The sequence below is a fragment of the Poecilia reticulata genome, chromosome 17 (genome assembly GCF_904066995.2).
Source record: "Poecilia reticulata chromosome 17, P_reticulata-male-v2, whole genome shotgun sequence".
Classification (NCBI taxonomy): domain Eukaryota; kingdom Metazoa; phylum Chordata; class Actinopteri; order Cyprinodontiformes; family Poeciliidae; genus Poecilia; species Poecilia reticulata.
Window position 1 is genome coordinate 16,109,716 of NC_088846.1, and position 20,757 is coordinate 16,130,472.

Genomic DNA, 20,757 nt, shown 5'->3' on the forward strand with positions numbered 1-20,757 from the left:
CTTTCCTCTGCTGTTGGTCTCCTCGGGGATATTTCTGCGCGCACACACAAGCACACGCACGCACACACACGCACACACACACACCCATCACAGTTTTTTTTTTTTTTTTTTTTCAATCTCTGCTTGGGCCTCATTTTCTTGTGCCCACTTGACTCTTTCAACATTAGGTTTTACTGCATCATGATCTGCACAGATTCCAGCGAGCAGCGAGAGGGTCCGCAGCCTTTGAAGACAAGTGTGATCAGAGCAGAGGCAAGAGGGCGTACAAAAACCTGGCCCGGGGGCATTTGTGAAGGGGAGGCGGGAGAGAGAGAGAGGGTTGGGGGGGGTATCTCTGCACTCTGGTGTTTAGCAGCCGAGGAGGGGAAGGCTGACAAGTGCAGCAGCGTTTGGGGACAGCTTTGATGTCTGCTGCTGCTTCTTCTGCTGCTGCTGCTGCTGCTGCTGCTGCAGTCCTTCACAAGGAGACAGTCGCCTTGACACGATCAGGCTCACGCAGGGCTGTGATAGATGTAACAGATAATCAAAAGAGTGTAGCTGATGCGCCGCTCCTCACCTTTGAGCATCTCTTATTCTCTCTCTGCCTTGTTGACTTGGCTCCGAGAGGCAGCTGAGAATCAATAAAGACAAACACAACACGGAGCTCGAGACCGCATCTGCTGGAGAAATCTGATTTATTAGGAACAATATGATCCCACTAGCTTATTGTGGATATAGCAGTAAACAACAGGAACACGATTCACTTTCTCTTTTAATAAGTGCTACAGGTTTTTTTTTTTTTGTATAGATTATAGACAATGAAACAGGACAGCGACAAGAGTGCTACATTCATATATGCACAGAGGTTATAAAAATTACAGTATATTGCTGTTAAAGTTCTTCCTATTCCTGCGCAGGAATCGCCCTCTGTCTCATACAAACACACGCATCACTCTGTGAGCCGTGGCGGTTAAAAAGGAGGAGGTTTAGGTCTGGCATTTGACATTTTACACATTAGTTATTGTGTGAGCACGAAGCTGATGAAAGTGAAGCGGCTATAGTACAGTTACACTACACAGAAACCTCTCAGTGAACTGAAGACACACTGCCTTGCAAAAAGCATTCCTATGCGTTGAATTATTATTGTTATTATTTTTTCACATTCTGACAAAATTACAGCCACAAACTTCTATGGATTTTATTGGGATTTTGTGTGACAGACCAACACAAAGTAGAGCATAATTGGGAAGTGGAGGAAAAATGATGCATGGTTTTCAAAGCGTCCTGTGCATTTGTATTCCCCAGCAGTAATAGGTACTTTTCAGCTCGTCTCTCTACCAGCTTTCCACATGTAAAATCTTACTATTTGGCCATTTATCCTTTTTTAACATAGCTCAAGCTCAGTCAAAGAACCTTAGTACAGATGCAGCGACCCCGGCATGTTTCACCGTGGGGATAACATTTCCACTCTGATGTTTAATGCTATTGTTTTGACGTCATAGCGTCTTGCATGACCTAAACTATTTCATCCCAGGTCTGACTGCAACTTTTAGTGTCGCCGTTCTGCTGGAGAGTGAACGTCTGACCCGGTATTAACCTGCTTTCCTCCAGGATTGATATACACTAGCTCCATCCAGCTTGCCATCAACTCCAAGTAGCTTCACCTGTAGCTTGACAAAGAAAAGATGATGTGCATTTTCTGTCACATGCTGTTGAAGTTTAGTTTTGGTCTCATCTTCCGCATGTTTTCCGTTTCCTGTACGCAGCAGAACTTTACACACAATTTCTCATGGCTTACTTACAACAGTGACTTTTGACTTGCCACTCTACCTCAAAGGCAGCGTTTTTAGCATGGACAGCTAACAGATGCTCTGACGGCAGCTCTTACACACAGTGAGCCTCTTCAGTGCCTTCCTGCTTAATGCTCTTCCATATCTTTGTAGGTTTGCACTCACGTCAAACTCCTTCTGTTTTCAGATGATGAACTGCGAAGTGCTTTATGATGCGTTCAGTGCTTTGAATGCTGTCTTATAAGCTAACCGTGCTTAAAAGTGCTCCACATTTTAACCTTTGACCTATCTGGTGTGTTTCTTGATTTCCGTGATGTTTGTTCACAGAACAGCTGCTGACATTACACTGTATTTTATTTGTTGGCATCAGAGTAAAAGGAGTTTAATTTCACACACACCGCAGTTTAGATTATTCTTTTTCTTTTCTTTTTTTAAATGTTACATATCCTGTTCTGCACTACTCTGTCTTGGTCTATCCCATAAAATCCCACAAAAAAAAAAAAAAAAAAAACTGACTTTATTCTGACAAAATGTGAAAAAAGTTTTGCACGGCACACAGTATTCTCTGTCAGATACGTTTTAAATTAAAGACCAGTACAAGTTTACTTTGGTTTCCAGCTCTCTACACATGTATACTGTGAAGTTGTGGCAGTTTAAGCTGTGAGGAATAGTTTTAATCTTGACAGTATAGCAGCCTCGAAGCCGACATCAACGCAACACAAAGATTAATTTCTACACTTTGTTATATTAGCAGCCAGGAAACTATGTAGTTTACAGTGTGATTCCATAGAAAAAGGAAAATAAAAGTGACTAGTTTTATTCTGAAAGTCTGTAATCTTGTACCTTGAAATAAATTAAAGAAATGTAGCTTTATTCATTGTTATTTCTTCTCTATAGCCTGTCGTATTATAAATACAGTTACACATCATGGGCATCTATTGTGTTACGGTTGACTTTCATCCATGCAACAAAGAAACTGGAGATTTTCTAAGACAGAAAATTGAAATTCCCACTCCATTAAAAGGCTGGGAAGACGCGTCCAACCAAAATATTTTGGGGACTTGGAATTTTCCATCAGACTGCAACACAAGACGAACATCAATAAAACAGGCTGAAAGGAATAAAAATCAATCCCCCGGATGCTTTCGGAGGACGGACAGAAAAAGGGGGGCGGTGGGGGGAAACAGCTCAGGTTCCAACGACCAGGAGTCCACGACCGAAATGCTGCTGACTTGATTTCCGCCCAGTCACATGTGGCCACGCGAGAACATTTCTCAGTCAGTCCACGTCAACAGCTGTCTGTGTCAGAACGGATTCATTATTGAGTTACTGCGGGGCGGCAGCAACTGGGGGGGACACACGTGTCGCCTGAAACCTGGGCGAGACCGGACCAGACAATCGGACCCCGAGAGGACTCTGTGAGGAGAACCACGAGCAGTCACAAAACTCTTAGAGTTGTTTGTGCTAATAGTAAAGCTATAACTCTAACAGAGCGGGTGGTCTACTTCACATTACACCGCTTGAGGGAATGAGCTCTTAAAATTGTCTGGTTAGACATCGGAGGCCCAAGAAAGCAACATTTATTGTACCTCTAACTGATTCTCTCTGTGCGCTCGGCTGCACGTTTCCCTCAGGACACTCGGCAACATACCGTCACGCTTTATTTTATGCTCCTTGAAAACACACACACACACAAACACGCACGCACACCTCCTTATTTGGTTTGGCATGCAAGAAAAATAAAAACCCAGCACAAAAATCAAGGAGCTTTCAGCTGAGCTGAGCTCAGGCTTCCTTTTCCTCCATTACAGACCCAGAGAGAGAAAGAGAGAGAGAGAGAAAGAGAGAGAGAAAGAGAGAGAGAGTAATAGTGGTGCAATGTGTTCACCTGAGCTGTGTGAGAAGTGAAAACAGTAGACACATGCTGTGCTGGCTGCAGTGAGCTGTTTCCATTACACACTCTGAGCAGCTGTTCTGCAGAAGTTCTTTGAAGGACGGCTGTAGGGAGGTAACTGGAGTCCGCAGCTCAGACAGGGTCCTTCATCCTATAGCAAGGTTGGGGGGGGGAGGGGTTGGGGTCTGCTGCGTCTTCATCACCGAGCCCTCCTAACACAGGTCCCACACTTCCGCACACCTTGCTTGTGTCTATACTCTACCATTCAAACGTTCATGCAATAAACTAGTACAGAAGCAGGCAAGAAATGAAATAAAAAGACGTGCATTCCTCGTTCCTCCTCAGCCGCAGTCAGCTTGGTTTTCTTGCTCCTCCAACGCGTCTACGGACCGCGCCTCTGGTTCCCTCTGCTGTTTTTTTGATTCGTGTCTGTTCTGACAGAAGGGGGCATGAGGAAAAGAAGCGTTCACAGAAGAGGCTTTGAAGAGGGCCAGAATCAGTCTGAAGGTTGTCTCTGAGGGGGTCAGGGGCATCTTTGAAAACAGGAGGCGCAAGAAATAAAAACAAAAAAGGAGGAGGAGGAGGAGGACGGTGCTGAGAAATAAAGTTGAGCCTGGAGGAGTCAGGAGATGGAGAGAGAGAGAGATACTGTTCACTTTTGTGCAAGGTACGCTCCGATGGTGACGCTGGCCGCTCCGAGCGCAGCCAGGCCAAAGACAGTCTTGATGGACGGCCAGTAGCAGCTGAAGACCGACTCCTTTTGTCTGTCGTACAGTTCCACAAACGCATCCTGGAAGAGAAACAAACAGAATACGAAGGTTAATCCGGATGCACAATGAAAGACTTTCACCAATGCATGAGGCAATGCATGCTGTCATCGTCTTTGGTCCAGTTGCAAACTTAAATACAGCTGCAAAAAAGAAAAATGCACATCAGTGAGGAAATATATTTTAAGCATTTTCCCAACAACTGAAGGTAACACAGTTCCTTGACTGGACTATACGCTTGGAAAATACATAATGCCTCTCTAAAAAGTTTGTGACGGCATTTTTGCCGTTTTTGGCGCTTCATTCAATTCTTTTGTGCAAAACAGAAGTCATCATAATCAGGGAAAGCAAAACGTCCTTGTACGAATGGCACCAAAGGTAGGCGAGACACATTTCTTTATTTTGTTTTTCAGAATTACCCTTTAAAAGGTAAATCCCCTGCCGCTACCAGACATGGGTGGAAATAGAGTGTTATTACACCCATGTTGAAGAGAGATCCATTACACCCGCCTACGCTCAGGCTCCAAGAGAGATACCCAGAAGCAGGCTCCAGCCAAGCCAAACATGGGAGTCACCACAATATAACACCCCCGGCATAAAAATATATTGTTACTCTGTGGGGTTTAAAGAGGCAGGCTGCAAATTAAGAGCGTGTGTGTGTGTGTGTGTGTGGGGAGCGGATGCCTCAGCAGCATGTCTCAGATGAGGAAATACAGACGTCTGCTCATGAGCGGTGACGGCAGGAACAGCTGGACAGGAAGTAATGGTGCTAAGCTCTCTGCTGTCCGACACACACTCCAAGGCAGATTATCTTTAACCAAAGTACAATAGGCTACATTTCAGAGGTTTAAGGGAGGAAATGCCAGAAGCACCCATTCAGTATTCTTTCTTTTGTCACAAGGCCGACCACATGAATCGCTACATGGCCAAGCCATGCATCTGAGTGGATCTGATGTCTCTCTTTTTCAGCTGTAATTTGACCTGTCTGTGAACAATGGTGAATTGTTAAGTTTGATTCTTTGCAACAATTGCTGCGTTAGTTCCCGTGGGAATTTGTTTGTCAATATAATCGCGTCAGTTTGCTCACAGTGATTATGTTCTATGCTGCTTGGGAGAACTTTTTTTTTTCTTTGTCCCCCCCTTTTGCCCCTATTCAAGAAGGTTCATTCATTACGCCTGCATCACAGGATTTCTTAGAACGAAATAAAAAAAGAACACGCTACACTAATAAAAGGAGACTGAAGTGCTGTGGGGAGACAAAAGTATTTCCTGTTTCCCTTCCCATTCTGTGGCATTCCTGAGGCCGGGGTCTGATGACACAAGGGAGGAAGAATCAGCAGAATCCTGCAAGCTTAGGCCCTCTGGTGTCTTTAACTGCAACAGGGTCTTTTTAATTACCCAAGCAAAATACCAATGTCAGCGTGTTAACACCCAGAGAGGGAACGGAGTTATTCAGCAGTCATCAATACATGAGGGGTTACTTTAGTTCAAACTGCTAACCATTCAGCTTCAAACTGATGGCGCACCACTGTTACACATCGACGTTTCATCCATTCAAAGCGGCAAAAAGTTACAAAGCCCTCCTTACAAGAACAATGCTGCCATACTTTAAAGGTAAAAAAATTCACAAACTTGCAGACTGGTTGGTGTCGCTGCTTGTGGAAATTGGAATATTGAATTGTATGTCTTTAAGACAAGTACAGTTAACTCCAGGTAGACTTTTTCAGTAGAAAAAAAAAAAGAACAAATAAAAGAATTTAAAAAAAATGTAAAGATTTACTAAGCCACTCAATTTCAAGGCAGAATTGTTATAAAAAGCACTGAAGGACTTTGAATAATTTACAAGTTAGCAAATAGTTAAACGATTGGTAGTTTTTATGAATGTAACATATTTTTATTGTTATATTTGACACAGAATCATATGCCCATTTATTTATTTATTTGGTTGGTTGGACTGACGGATGTTTCACTTTTCAGATCATTTTGTCAAGCATAAAATTGAGCGTTTTGTTTAGGTTATATGATTCCAGTTTAGGTGAAAATATCAACATTTTAATCCAAATTATGCACATTTTAAATCCATTAGAAGATAATCTTAGGTTTCCACCTTCAGTTCAGAAACATTTTTCCCACCTACTTCACTAAAATGACACTCAACTGAGGACACAACTCATATCCAGCATGTGTGCATGTGACTGACCACCAGTTCGGCTCAACAAAATAGCAAGCTCATGATGAATGTCCTTGAGAGGCCCCAGACAGTCGCCATAGATTCTATTTAAATCCAAAACAAAAGAAGGCCAATTATAGAAAGGGGTTCACAAGAGATGTGATGGGAGTGTGAATAAAGCCCCAGAAGGGCGTGGATGGTAATGACTCCAAACTATCACCGGGGAGAGAAGAAGAAGCTGAGGCAGAGGAGAAGGGGAGGGGATGTCAGGTGAGTATCATGGGACCGAGACATGCTCCACTTCAGCTCCTGGAACTTTTTTTTTTTTTTTTCACCCAGACGCCAATGTTTCCAGCAACCATGTGAGAAAGGAGCTAAACAAACCGTGAAGCTTTCTCCCTTTCTCCTCCGTCCCTGTTCCTCCTGCTGCACCGAAGGGCATTATGTTAATGCAAACCTTTGGAAAAGAAAAAAAAAAAAAAGCAGCGATAAGCAGGTGGAGAACAGCGCGCTGAAATTTGACAGGGACACGAACAGGACAATGCATCTGCATTACGACAAAAGCTCCCGCGGCAAAGCCCCGCTAGCTTCAGCAGCAGCAGGTGTGCGTTTGGGATAGAGAGTCCAAACAGCAGCCTTTCAGAATCTTCTTCTTTTTTTTTTTTTTTTTTTTGGATCAGTGGCTTTTAAAAGGTCACAGCCAGCCAACAGAGAGCAAGAAGCCAAGAAGAAAAATGTCTTCCCAGGTTCGTATCCCGCCCCTTTCTTCACACAAGACGAAACCCTCTGAGACACTCATATGGACGTAACTGTGAGGAGTTGACGGGGTCCCCACACTTCTCCGCAGGCGGGAAACAGGCCGCTCGTGTGTCATGGTTACCCAGACTGGAAGCTCCGCGCGCAATTTGCTTTTCCCACCAGCGGGACAGATCTCGTCCTTTAACCTCTGATTTGTTTTTCACATGCTCGACACCTCTGGGTTTTGTTTGGTGTCTTCCTCGTGGACACAAAGGGATTTTCTTCCGCCGGCTTCCTCGGATTGGTCGCATGCTGTCTCACGGGGCGACAGGAATACCAAACATTTGCCTGTTCCTGTGGGGTGTTCGCTGTGCTTTTGAAAGTAATCCCTCAACCTGTTCGGATAATAATGATTCATCTTGCGCGCTTGTTAGCTCTGTTAAATAAAAACACACTCGCACACACACAAGCAGTAATTTGCCCATGCTGTTAAAATGATTAGGTGGCCATCTCTGTTTTGTGACGTTTCTGTGGGCTGGAGGAGACGGAGTGAAAGGGATGTGGGTTAAAGTTCAGTTTGTAATTAGGGAGCCTGTTGTGGCTTCGCTGCTATATCCGCCACTGTACCAGGCTACCCCGCATGTTCTGTTTATTTTCAATCCATTCACATAGCAGGACACTTATAGGCCGATATTGCACATGCTGCCTCCCACGGCACCTCTTTGATTTTTTTTTTTAATGAGCTTCTTGCAGACTTCTTCTCACCTAATTAGAGTCAAACAAAACTCCCTTTTGAAGCTCCAAAAAGGGGCATAAAAGGGGGGAAAATGCCAGGAAAGCATTAATGTCCTTATAATTCATAAGTTCAGATCGACATATCTATTAATACATTTAGCTTCATCTCAATAGCATATCCACATTTACAAAAAAAAAAAAGAACGAAATCCCTCACTAGAGGGGTGATTTGTCAGCTGCTGCTTGTCTGAGAAAGGTCAAATAAAACCAATTCCCCAGGGAGCCCTTCACAGACTGGCTCCAGATAAAAATTTGAGATGACGATGGAGTTTGTTGCAACACTCATTACCCGATGAATCCCCTTGTGTCAGCAGCCACAAAACAGCTTGCAGCAGCGGACAGAGAGCCCTTCGCTGACCTGTGACAATACTGCAATCCGTGGAAACAATGGTCAGACAGCCAAATGGTGACAAAGTGCACTGGGGAGCACAACACATCGTCTGTGCAAAGAACGTTAACGGATCAAACCACAGGACAATGCTAATACAGGAGCTCAGTTTAGCAGGATATGACCATTAACTAATCGCCTGATTGGCATGGTAATTTTTTTTCATTTGATTTTACCTTGGTTCGACAAAACAAAAAATGCAAGAAAGCAATTTTTCATAGAAACTGATGGGGTTCAAAACCTCAGTTTCCTGCGCCTGTTTGTTTGGGTTTTTTTTAAAGTTGCACCAAATATTTTGAAAATTATTTGTTAAATTCAGACTGTGACATTTTTTGGAAATCATTAAATAATTAAATCGTTACCACTAAAGACTTTCTGAGAGCGTGCTGGTCATTTGGGCGACTCTGGACATTTAATGTCTTTCCATCTTCATCTTTCATCAACAATATTTAACAACAATGAAAAAGGGACTGATCCATCACTGTTCAGGTTCCTGGGTATGAAATGGAAGAAGGAATAAATGAAACTGCAACATGTTCACTGGGTTTACAACTCGGTGCAAGTTGTAAACGCAAGGTGAATCGATTCAGTGCGATCTAAAGGTTGTCATGGAGATCTGAACATGCGATCCAAACATTTTATTGAGAGGGCGTAGAACCGAGTCCCCATGTATTTTGTTGGAGGTGCTGCTGGATTACGGGGTCCATTTTACAAGCCACCCAGTCCTTTTACGACCAGAGCAAGAGCTGTGTGAGAATTTTCTTCACATAGCAAAGGTCACTTCTCCAATGAGTCCAGTAGGAACCCTCATCACAGATACTATTTGAGGTAATCATGGACAGAACTTCATGCGGGTCTCCTCTTTGCTTTTCACAGACGATGAGGTTCTGTTGGCGCTTTAAGCCATGACCTTCCGTTTGGATCACAAACTTTCAAACCAACAACAAACACAACTTTGTGTTTGAGTAGTGGTCGACAATTGAGTAACATTGTTGGATTTAGGATAAATTAGTTCTTAGAAATGTCTCATAAAGAGGGATGTCCGCCTTTATCTCTCAACCCACAGCTGGATAAAAACCATCTACATATTTAACCAGGACTTCTTCAGTTTTTTATTTTACACTTTGCTTTTGTTTTCACACTTTGTGGTAGGCGATTACCTTGCATTTTATGCACATAAGTAAAAACAGCCAAGTGCTTGTTTTGTTTACTTGTTTCCTTTATGCAAACGCATATTTCACAGTTGTTAATGTGCACTTAATGATATTTCCCTTAATATTCGGATTACCTGAATAGCTGCTCGTGGTGACATGATTATATTTTTATTTTAGCCTCTACAAAGTCACAAATTAATTATGTTAAAGAATGTCTCAGCAGCCACCCCATCAAATATAAAACATGGAACAGTAACAATGTATACACTCCAGTCACAGGTGTCCAAAACAATATGTTTTGCATTGAATCTCCACATCCTTTTTGGAAGTGCTGGAGGCTGTTAACACTCGACAAAGGCACCAACCTCTCCTCATGTGAAAGAATAAAAGTAATAATAGCCTTTGCAAAGGAAAAAAAAATAGAGAGAGCGAGAGACCATGACGTGAACCATAAGGAATGGAAAACCTTGTTAGTTTTCTGGCTTCTTGAGTTTCTCTGCAAACTCAGGTTTCACACTCCCAACAGTCATTACATTCAGACGTAAAAGGAGAAGCTTTTTTGACGTTTGGATGCAACCCTAAAGGCTCATAAATATTCAAATGTGCGTCAGCGGCGGCAGCATTTGTGTGTTTACAAAACAGCTCGCTCTCCCATGGGAGAGAGCTTGCACCGCTGGAACATGAAACACGATCGCCAGTAAATCACCCACACTCCTTATGACACTGCATGCTTTTTATTGTCTCCATTATTCATTGTCTGTAGCTGCCAGATAAACAGGAGTAGTAACCTTACACACACACACATACACACACACACACACACGCGCGACTCTGTTTTTTACTCTGGATCCATAGAGCATATTGTAAAGGTATCACACGCTTTAGCCTTTTGGAAATAAACACAAAGTTGTGAATATTTGTCAAAAGTAAGAACAAAAAAATATGCATGGTTTTCACATTTCTTCTGAAAATATACATTTGTTGGAGGGTCTGCAATGGCACAGAGTTAAAGCAAGACCCTTAGTCCTGTCACAGGTTCGAGTCCTGACCTGATGACTTCTGCTGCATATACAGAATAAATAAAGTCCTGTCCAATCAATTACATTCAGAAGTCGCTTACTTAGTAAAAAAGAATACAAAAAAATCAACCGTCTGATGTGCAAAGCTGGTAAAGACGTGGTTTTAAAGTGGTTCAACAAATATTACTTCTCACGCATTGCATACACATTTGTTGCTATACGTAAACTAACAGAAGTAGCTGTTGCAATTCTGAGTTTTAACTTGTGCAATTGAGGCAATTGTTCACTATTCTTCCCCCTTGTAGAAAAAAAAAATCCAATCCCAACACAGTAAAGGCAACCAGAGCCACTGTACTTTTTGGACAGATGTCAGGAAAACAGCATGACTTTCCAAGACCTCTGACAGAAAAAAAAAACAGAAGGCAGTTCTACAAACCACTGACTTGGACAACCTGAGAAAAAATGTCTGGCTCACATTTAGGATTTTATTTGTATCCTTTTCCATCCAGTCCATAAACATGTGTCACTTGTGTTAGTCTGTAACAGAAAATCTCTACTAGATACATTAATGTCCGTTTCAATTTGGAAAGGTGCAGGGGTATAGATGCTTGTAAAGAGGCTGTATCGTCTTTGTTTTATTTATACTGTTAACGACAAAGTTAAGTACTCCAATTTGTGGAGCACTACCATATGATAGATATCTTCAATGCACATGCTTGGACCTCAAAGTCGTGAGCTAATCAATTTTTGTTAAGTGTGCTGATTTTTAACTCAACATCTTTGGCAGCAAGAAATGAATGCCTTGCTTGGAGGGAAATAAACTGCATAGACTTTGTTCAGTCTGCTCTCCTGGTTTCCCTGTGATCTTCATTAAAGCTCAGGATTTATTATCAGTCCATTCTAGATGGCCGAGATGTCAAAGAAGAGGATAAACTACAAATAAACAATAGTTTTTTTCCCCCTCTATAAATCTCCCTGACTCAGTTCCTTCTGCAATCAATCCGATATCCTCCACACCTCCTCCTTTTTGTCAACAAAAGGAGGGGGGGGGGGAAATGCCCCAAAAATACACATGGCAGCTAAAAGAGGATGTTTCCTCCTCAGTGGATGTCCGCCTATCCGGCTACCTTGGAACAGGAAGGGAGTCAACAGCGGAGCAACTGCTGCGCTGCTATAAATACGGAGAAGTTTCATCAAAGCTCCTTGTTCAGGGCTTCCCAATCTAATAAAACACCTCTCACCTCCTCCTGTTCGGTCCATTTAAAAGGCCACAGATGACGTCCAAGAGCAGAGGGAGGGTGGAAAAGGGCAGCTGAGTCATCATGTGTTTGCGTGGATGCTGGTGTGCTCTAAAGTGCATGAGTGGCTTTCCAGTACAGACAGGATGTCTGCCACTTGAAGGCTGGGTGAGGACCTCATCTGAGATTGTAGCCTTTAATCTGAGTGTAACAGGGGAAGGGAAAAAAAAAAAGCTTGTCATTTTCATGTGAATAAAGAGGGGGGGGGGACACTTTCCAGACTGGTCAGTTTTGTTCACATGTTGCAACCGGGAATGTAAAAAGGAGCACTTGTTTAAAGAGCCACTTTGTAATTGAAAGTGGCCCTTTCGAACTGCCCTGAAACATTTGAGTGGAAGAAAAGAAGTTAATGATTACACTCCCAGTTAAAACTTCTCCACATCAGAGCTGCTTTATCAGCTTTGGTTTGCCGCTTATAGAAAAAAAAAAACACACACACACAACAAAGCCCATCTCATTTTGGCAAATGAAGAAAGCCTGGGAGCCCCTTCAGCTGAGCTGCTCTCTGCCTGACAGGAACCGTAGATGGAGACCGTGGGAACCAGCAGATTTCCCAGGTGGCCTATTGCTTCTCCAGTAACAAACACAATCCAGAGGAGGGGCTCGTTTCCTGCCATAAGGCGGCCCGCAGCCTCAGGCCTTAAAAGTAGGATCCGCTGACCCTCAAGACCACACAGCCACGTCTCCAGAAATAGACGTAGGAGCGCGAGCCAAAAACAGCTACTGTATATGGAGTCATGACTGGGATGTGTGGGAGCACCACCAATAACAGAGGGGTCTTGTGAGTGTTCGTACAATAAAACACAGAGTTCTTTGATAGAAATGACATGTTTAGTAGTAGATCTGATGTAACTGGATTACTCAGCCTTAAGAGGTTTCTCAGTCAGGCAAGACAGTCTTTGTTGAAGGAACCTCAACAGTTCAGCCAGTGTGAAGTCACTTCCTGTACCAAGCGCTGCACAAATGACATCATTGTCTGGTTTAGAACCAAGCCAACCCAAGTATAGTCAGATCAGAGTGTGTGTATGTAGCCAGGGAAAGACTCGAGCCAAGCATGTAGTCATACTAATTCCATGAAAAGAGGGGGTGGATAGAGGCAGAGCTACAGTTTGGCGGACGCTGTAGCTAAGAGACTTTTTATTTGTTTTGAATCAAATCACCCGAGACTCGCAGGGAGTGCCTCGCAAGAGTGTTCATATGTGAAGGAACATTTTCTCCGTTTTGTCACATCACACCTGCAAACGTGTGCCGAATTTCTTTGTGGTTTCGTGTGGAGAGCAACACAAAGTTCTTACTGGTGAGGTGGAAGTAATAAACCCTGTACAACTACATTTCATTGATGTCACAGCTGCACGCCCTTCGGGTTTGCATTCCAACCGTCCTTTGGAAAAATAGCTCAAACTCGGCTCATTCTGGACTTTGACTGGGACATTTCAAGGACGTTGTCCTTGCGGAAGATGCCATCAAGTCTTTTATTTATGCTCTACCTGGTTTTTTCCCCCAGACTGTATTTCACTCCTTCTGCCTTGCTGTCATCTCTGACCAGCTTCCCCATCCCTGCTGAAGAAAAAAAAAACATTCCCACAGTATGATACACTGCCACCAACATGTTTGTTTATTACAGAGCTTTCTTTTGACTGTGGCTTGATTTGTACCAACATCAAATAATATTCAGGTCCAAAATTTACTTGCAAACTAGGCGACATTTTGAAGGCAATTGGTTAAATTGGATTTTATTTAGAGGGAGAAAAATGAGGATGAATAACTATCCATGAAATATGTTCTTTCTCTCTTGCAACAGCAGAGGCTTTTATGAATGTAATGCTATGCATTTCTTGTGTTTTTATGATGTTGCTGACATTTACTATACAAACGACTTGACTCATCTTTCATTCCTTCTTTCCTTTCTTCCTTCCTTTTCTACTTTGTGTTGTTCAATCACATGTAAGTTGACCTAAAAAGCATTAGGATTAGAGCTTTTAATGGGACTAAATATACAAAAATTCAAGGGAGACGACACAAGGAATCTGTAATACAACCAGCAACAGTTACTCTTACAGAAATTAGACTTATTTGCTTTTTTCCCCCTGAATAGTCCCTGTAATTTCCCCTACAAAGGTAAATGTAACATCATCCAGGTGAGGATTAATCTTGTCAGGAGAGGAGAAAGTACCCTAACATCAAAGCTCGCCTCCCATTGTCTCCTCTTTCATACAGGAGAGGTCTTGGAAAGTCATCTGCGAAATGAAAGCTAGGTATTTGAGCGGTTTGTGTGACTCGAATACACAGGGGCCCGGTTTCAGGTTCTTCTGTGCGCCCATGTAAATGAGCGAGACCACACTCTGGGACAGGGGCAGATAGACGATCTCAGATGTCTGATAATGTCGGCGAAAACAATCGTGCGTAAGAGGTACGACTCCCGCAGGAACGCCTTTGAAGTCAAGAGAGGAACGGGCGGAGGTCATTGAAAATGTTCCACAAAGTCACAGACAAAAGCTGCTTTCTCCGACAAACTCTGGAATTAAAGTCGGTGTTAAAACTGAGTCAAACTTCTTGCGGTTCTTAGGTTTTCTGTGTCAGACAGGTATGTTAGAAAGTAACTGAAGCTCCTGCTGTTGTTTAGACTGACTGCAGAATGTCTTGGCACACAGAGGAGTTCATTGTCAACTCTGCAAGGTGAATTGGAGCCAGATCATGAACCTTTCACCACCTTGCTTGACAAATGGAGTGAGGTGATTTTACTCTCTAGCTCTAAATAAAAAGCAACATTGTGCATTGAGGCAAACGCTGTTGTTCTGGTCTGAGCTTATGGACCAATGATACAGTGAAATTGAGGCAAACGCAGTGCAGGGAAATTAAATCTTATCAGGTCGAAGTTTCTTCATTGGACGGATAAAGATGAGGATATTGTTTTCCACAATAGATGAGAATCAGTGTGTCATAAAAGTCGTAACATTTCCTGTTTCTAACAAGTTTTGAAGAAGGATATTTTGATAATTTTTCAGTCATTCGACTGATTTGGAGTTCAGGTGACGCTGAGGCTTTTTACTCAAAATGTACAAAGCTTTAATTAATATTATTTAGCAGTAACACGGGATTCATGGAAAAATGTTTATATTATAACATTTACATTTATTGTTCAGGAAGACAAGAAGCTGAAATGATTATTTTAGGCTTTGCCATTTTGGAAATGGTGGCGTTTCAGACTGAATGACTGATTAATGGCATTTGATTTTATGGATACATTTGTGCGTACTTTGTGTACAATGCATGTCCTATTTAGAATATTGTTTTTTGAAGTTGCATTGCAAAAGCAAATCTACATAAATTTGTTTCAAATAAAATTATATCTGTATCATTTTTAAGGCAAAATCTGACTTTAATTAATTTCCACTTGAGGATCAACAAGAAATAACTGTCCTTTAACATGTATTCTTCTATCCATCATTTAATATATCTCAATGAATTTACCCTGGACTAGTCAACAGGCCTTCAGAACTAAGCATGCACAACTAAAGGCAATATAGAGAGGCTGATTAGCCTGACATCCTTGTTTTTGGACGGTGGGAGAAGGTCGGAGTACCCAGGGGAAACCCACAAACACACAGAGAGAATATTCAAATGCCACACAGAAGGGCCCTTTTTTTTGCAAAACAAGAGTGTTTACGGCTGCTGCATGCAGCCCTGTCTTCCTCTGTCACGTCATTCTTTAATTTCAAGAACTAATCAGTTATGATTAGAACTAAGTTAAGCAATGATGATTAACCCAAACTCATTATATGATTGCTATAATGTAACTAAATAGAATATTTGTTTGGTTGTCATTTTGCAAATAATCTATGTTCCTCTTACAATCCTTAAAAACAAGCCATACATGTTCAGCGTATTTTTAATTTTTTTTTGTTTAACACAACTCACTTGGGAATTTAACTCACTTGGGCATTTAACTGTTGCATCTAAGATGTAGTTATTTTTTTTCTTCACCTGAGATCACTGCAAAGCCATTCCTTGGCATGAACATCCTATGATGATCGAGTTTGGGGAAATTCCCAAATATCTCGTCTGGTTTTCACAAGCACATAAACTTTCACTTTGTAAATGACTGTAGAAATCCCCTTTCATTGATCTGACATCAACAGTCACCACTGTAGGATCAGCGTTGATATTGAACTCGGTAGCTTTCGATAATGAAAGCTACCAATTCTGACACACACAATTTTGTGTGTGTCAGAATTGTGTGTGTCAATTCTGACACACACATCCTAAGGCATATGACATATCTGACAAACAGATGATGCAACGCCACATACAGATATGAGATTCTTGAGACTTTATTTGGTGTCTATTCCTGTTTTCGTGACAGATAAAAAAAAAACGGACATGGTGCTGAGAGACAAGATAGAAAGCTTTCTCACAGTCGGACTGCGGTTGCGAAATGCATGACAAAACTTCTCTAACTTCCATAGGAATGAGGTAATGTTAAAAGAAAGAGGAGGCGGGGACGGATATTCTCGGAGAGCCTTTCTCCAAATGAGAAATCCAAGCATGTACCCCCAGTCTGTTCTAGGATTGACTGTTGCCTCTTCTAGAAGAGGTTCTCAGATTTCCCCCTCTTTTCCTTTGTAAAAGGCTGGGAATACTGGGGAAAAGTTCATTGACCTCTCTTAGGCAACCAGCTGATTTTCATCTAGGCTGGGGGAGAGGAATCTCAGGAATGCATTGATGTGCAGAGACAAACAACTGCACAGTGAGCTTTAGTCACCCGGGCCGAGAAAGCCAGCAAAAAGCTCAGCTTTATGCCACAAGTTACGATTATGTAATAAAATCAGTCCAGTTGAGGTTTATTTCTCTTCAGTGAAGCAACGGTTTGACGCAGAGACGAATGCCATTTTTCCTCCCGTCTATTTCCAGTTCAATGTGACTCGGAGGCCTTGCAGAGGGCTGCGTCTGTTGTGCAAAAGGCTTTGAAAACGGTCGAATTGTTTGAACAGGCTGGCTTGCTCGGAGCCGTGTGACCTTCCTTGTCTGCGTGCAAAGACCAAAAGGAAACAAGCACATCCTACCTGATGAATTACAATTAGCTTGTCTGTTGTGACAGTGATCGTCCAGTGGGAAAATGTGCAGAAAGCAAATGAGGTCTGTGTCACTTCTGTTGAAAAAGAACATCTCTATCTTGCTCGAGCTTGGAAAAATGTTATCAGAGACTACTGAGCAGCCCGGTTGTACTCAGACAATGAGACCCAAACTCTACTTTTCACAGTAAAATGTACTCAAATACAAAGTTGAGACAGTACATTATAAAAAAAATACCTGTCCAGTCATTATTCTGTTCAGATACGGCTTTTGTGTTGCGGACGAGTATCGACATTGATCGAAAGGTCAATTGAAGAGGAAAAAGCCTTTACTCTAAAACCAACAAAAAAAAAAAAGACAGATTCTAGTTTTCATATCACGGAGATGTCTTTTGTCTGATGAAGCAAAAAATAAATAAAAAGTTGAAATGTTTGGCCGTTATGATCACAATTACATTTGGAGGGAATAAGGGAAAGTTTGCAAACCCAACTGTTAAGTTCGGGCGTGGCGGCACCGTATTGTCGGGTGGACTGGTGTGGTTCGCAAAATAGATGGCATCATGAGGCAAAAACAGCATGAGGAAATATTGAGGAAACATCTGCTGACATCAAATATAAAAATAAAGTGATGGCATAAATAAATCTTCCAAACAGACAAATGGGTCAGATCTCTAAAGGTGTGTGTGAGCCGTCCGCCCTACAAACCGGAGTTATGAAGCCCGCACAAAAAGTTTGTCCAAAATACTAAGGGTGTACATAAAGAGTCCAAATATGGCGTTTTCCAAATAGAAATAATGTAGGTAATCTTGTCTGATCTAAAATATAAGACTGTGAGACAAAAACCTTGTCGTTTTATGCAGTTCATGCAAACAGTTGGTTTCGACTACATGCTTACCTGCTTATTTTTACTTTATGCTGTGCAACACCCATGTGGATGTTTCACGAGTATGTCTATCTGCTTTTTAGTCAGCAGATGGATCAGCTGAGGATCAGATGATGCTCGAGTCAGATGACTTTAACAAGCAACTTTCATCCAAAGTTTCTAGTATTAATTTTTGACTTTCATTTCAACATTAACTCAAATTAAATCATAATCATTTACTCAGTCAGCCCCATTGTCAACCATTCAACTTTTTCTTCTATGAAAGCAGCCATCAGTCTCGACCTGGCAATAAGGTTTATAACTTCATAAGCCTTTAGTTATTGCCTGCCCTTCCGTCTCTCCCGCCTTCCCCCCGACTCCACGGCCCTGTTAGCTGTACCTCCTGATCAAAGGCTCCTTCTAAAGTCCATCCATTTCAGGCAGGAATATTTTTCTCCCTCTTTTCCACCCCGGAATGCAGGAATGTAGACTCATTTAATTGAAACCTGGATTCCCTGAAGGTCAGGTTGCCGGTATCAGAAAATGGGTTCGCACAAACGAACTGAAAAATGTGACACAGCGCCAGCTGGAGTCTTCTTTTAACATCAGCGTATTGAAATGCTGTGGATTTTAAAGCTTGAGAAGTACATTTACTGGTGTCACTCTTTGAAGCCTTTTTACCACATAGCCTCTTGAAACGTGAAAGATTAAAAAAAAAGGGCCTTTTATAGGATCATTTGCAGAGTTGATTAACGCTCTGGTGGTTAGATTTACAGACATGCGCCTTGTCTAGACAGAAGTCAAAAAAATCCCCCAATAAAGCTAAACGGCGCCTGACATGAATACTGACGTTATAAAAAAAAAAAAAAAAAATCCGATCTGACATAAAATGACTGATACACAACCCTAAATAAAAGAAATGACAAGCTCTTAGAAGAAAAAAGATTCACTGTCAGTCCTTCTGCTTTTAGATCCACATTTTCTTTGAGGTATCTGTCATTATTTCTATGACAGCCCAACAACCAATTAAAGTTCTCCCCATTGGGGAAGACTGCATGTTAGGGTAAAATAAAAAAAACCCTGGCAACACCATATTTCACCCTCGCCGAGAAGGCATCACTTATATCCCTTATATATATTTTTTTACACCTATTGTCATGTTATAATGATAAACTTCACGGTATTTTATTTATTTATGTAACAGACCAACCCAAAGTGGAGCATAACTGAAAGTGGAGGGAAAACTGCACATGGTTTTTTAGCAAATAAAAATGTGAACACTGTGGCACTTTTTGTGTCAACCCCCCTTTTACTCTGACACCACCCAAAATAAATCTAGCACAACACACGGCCTTAAGAAGTTCCCTAATCAGCAACCAGAGTCTGTCTTTGCTTTTTATCCTCAGTGGTTTTCACAGAACAACTAAGAAACATTAGTGATGATGAACATCAAGACACACATCCGACAGGAGAGGAATAAAGTTGTGAGTATCTGTGAAGCTTTGAACATCTCATAAACGACTGCTCTATCTTTCATCCAAAAATTGGAAGATCCACAGGAGAATCAGTTCACTGGAAAACGTCAAGTGTTGTTCCCCTCACATCTGGACTTCATGAAAGAATGTCACAAAGAAACCTACTGGTGATAGAAAGGCATAACACAAGGCTACATGGCTGGTGGACACGGCACACTTATATAAGAAGGTGCTCTGGTCAGATGAGAACCAAATGTAACTTTCTGTCCTTTATGAGAATGTGAGAATGAAAGCGACTGCACGCCAATTACGACATCTTAATTGTAAATCACGGCGGTGGCAGCATCATGCTTCAGGGATGATTTTCTTCAGCAGGGCGGTGGAAGCTTTTCCGGCCATGCAGCACCAGCTTGAACGACAGCCCAAGCATGAAAAGCGTCCCATAAAATAAAGTCCCACAAAGTCGACTTTAACTGCAGGCTGAATTTTGTACGCGACCTGCATGGTCACTGGTTGGCTGTTAATTGAGTCTTTGCTCAAGGACCCTGACACCAAACGTCGGAAGCACTCAATCAATACAACATAGACAGAGTGATATCTGAGCAGCGGCTGACCTCACTCAGTGCTGAGAGGAACAGATCCGATTTCCTGTGGGGTATTTGCTCTGTAGCCAAAAAAACAAAATCACATCGGGGAGGGGGAGCAGAGAATTATTTACTCCAGACCTCCAGCGATGAGAAGAGAAACCTACTTACTATCATCTGGCTCTTGTCACTGTTTTTTATTTTTTTATTCCAGAGAGGGGCTTGGGGTGATTGGGGGGGCAGCAGAGTATGTATGGAGAGGAGCCAATAATGGCATTCTGTTTGTTAATGGCCAGTGCTGTGGCTAGTTGCACTGGGAAATCCCAGAGGATGTGTGTGTGTGTGTGTGTGTGTGTGTGTGTGTGTGTGTGTGTGTGTGTGTGTGTGTGTGTGTGTGTGTGTGTGTGTGTGTGTGTGTGTGTGTGTGTGTGTGTGTGTGTGTGCGCGTGTGCAAGTGTGTGTGTTTGCGCTGAGGCCGAATGGCACAGCTAACAGGAAGCTAGGCACCCCGGGGCCATCTGCTCCCTGCCATGGCTCACATGTCACCCTGTGACAACAGAGCATTATTGATTCACACCGCCACATCCGCTTCTGTGTTCACACTGTTGATGTGTGTGTGCACGTGCCCGCGTGCGAATGTGTGTGTGTGTGCATACATAGCTATTCTGTGGACAGCAAATAATTGATTTGCACTACTGCATCCGCTTCTGTGTTTGTCTGCCTGTATGTGTGTGGTGTGCAATTTATAAAATTTAAAGGGTTATTCTAATCA

General features: G+C 42.2%; 1 protein-coding gene across 2 annotated transcripts in view; it reads right to left on the reverse strand.

Moving 5' to 3' along the window:
• Positions 1–657: 657 nt before the first annotated feature.
• bcl2b (BCL2 apoptosis regulator b) overlaps positions 658–20,757 on the reverse strand; it is a 34,169-nt gene continuing 14,069 nt past the window's right edge. Inside the window, exon 2 of one of the 2 annotated variants that reach the window (XM_008434088.3) lies at positions 658–4,453. In XM_008434088.3, coding sequence (XP_008432310.1) covers positions 4,316–4,453 — 138 coding nt within the window. In that variant the 3' untranslated portion in view covers positions 658–4,315. The remainder of the gene's footprint in view (positions 4,454–20,757) is intronic. The other variant, XM_081598789.1, reaches the window with a different exon arrangement.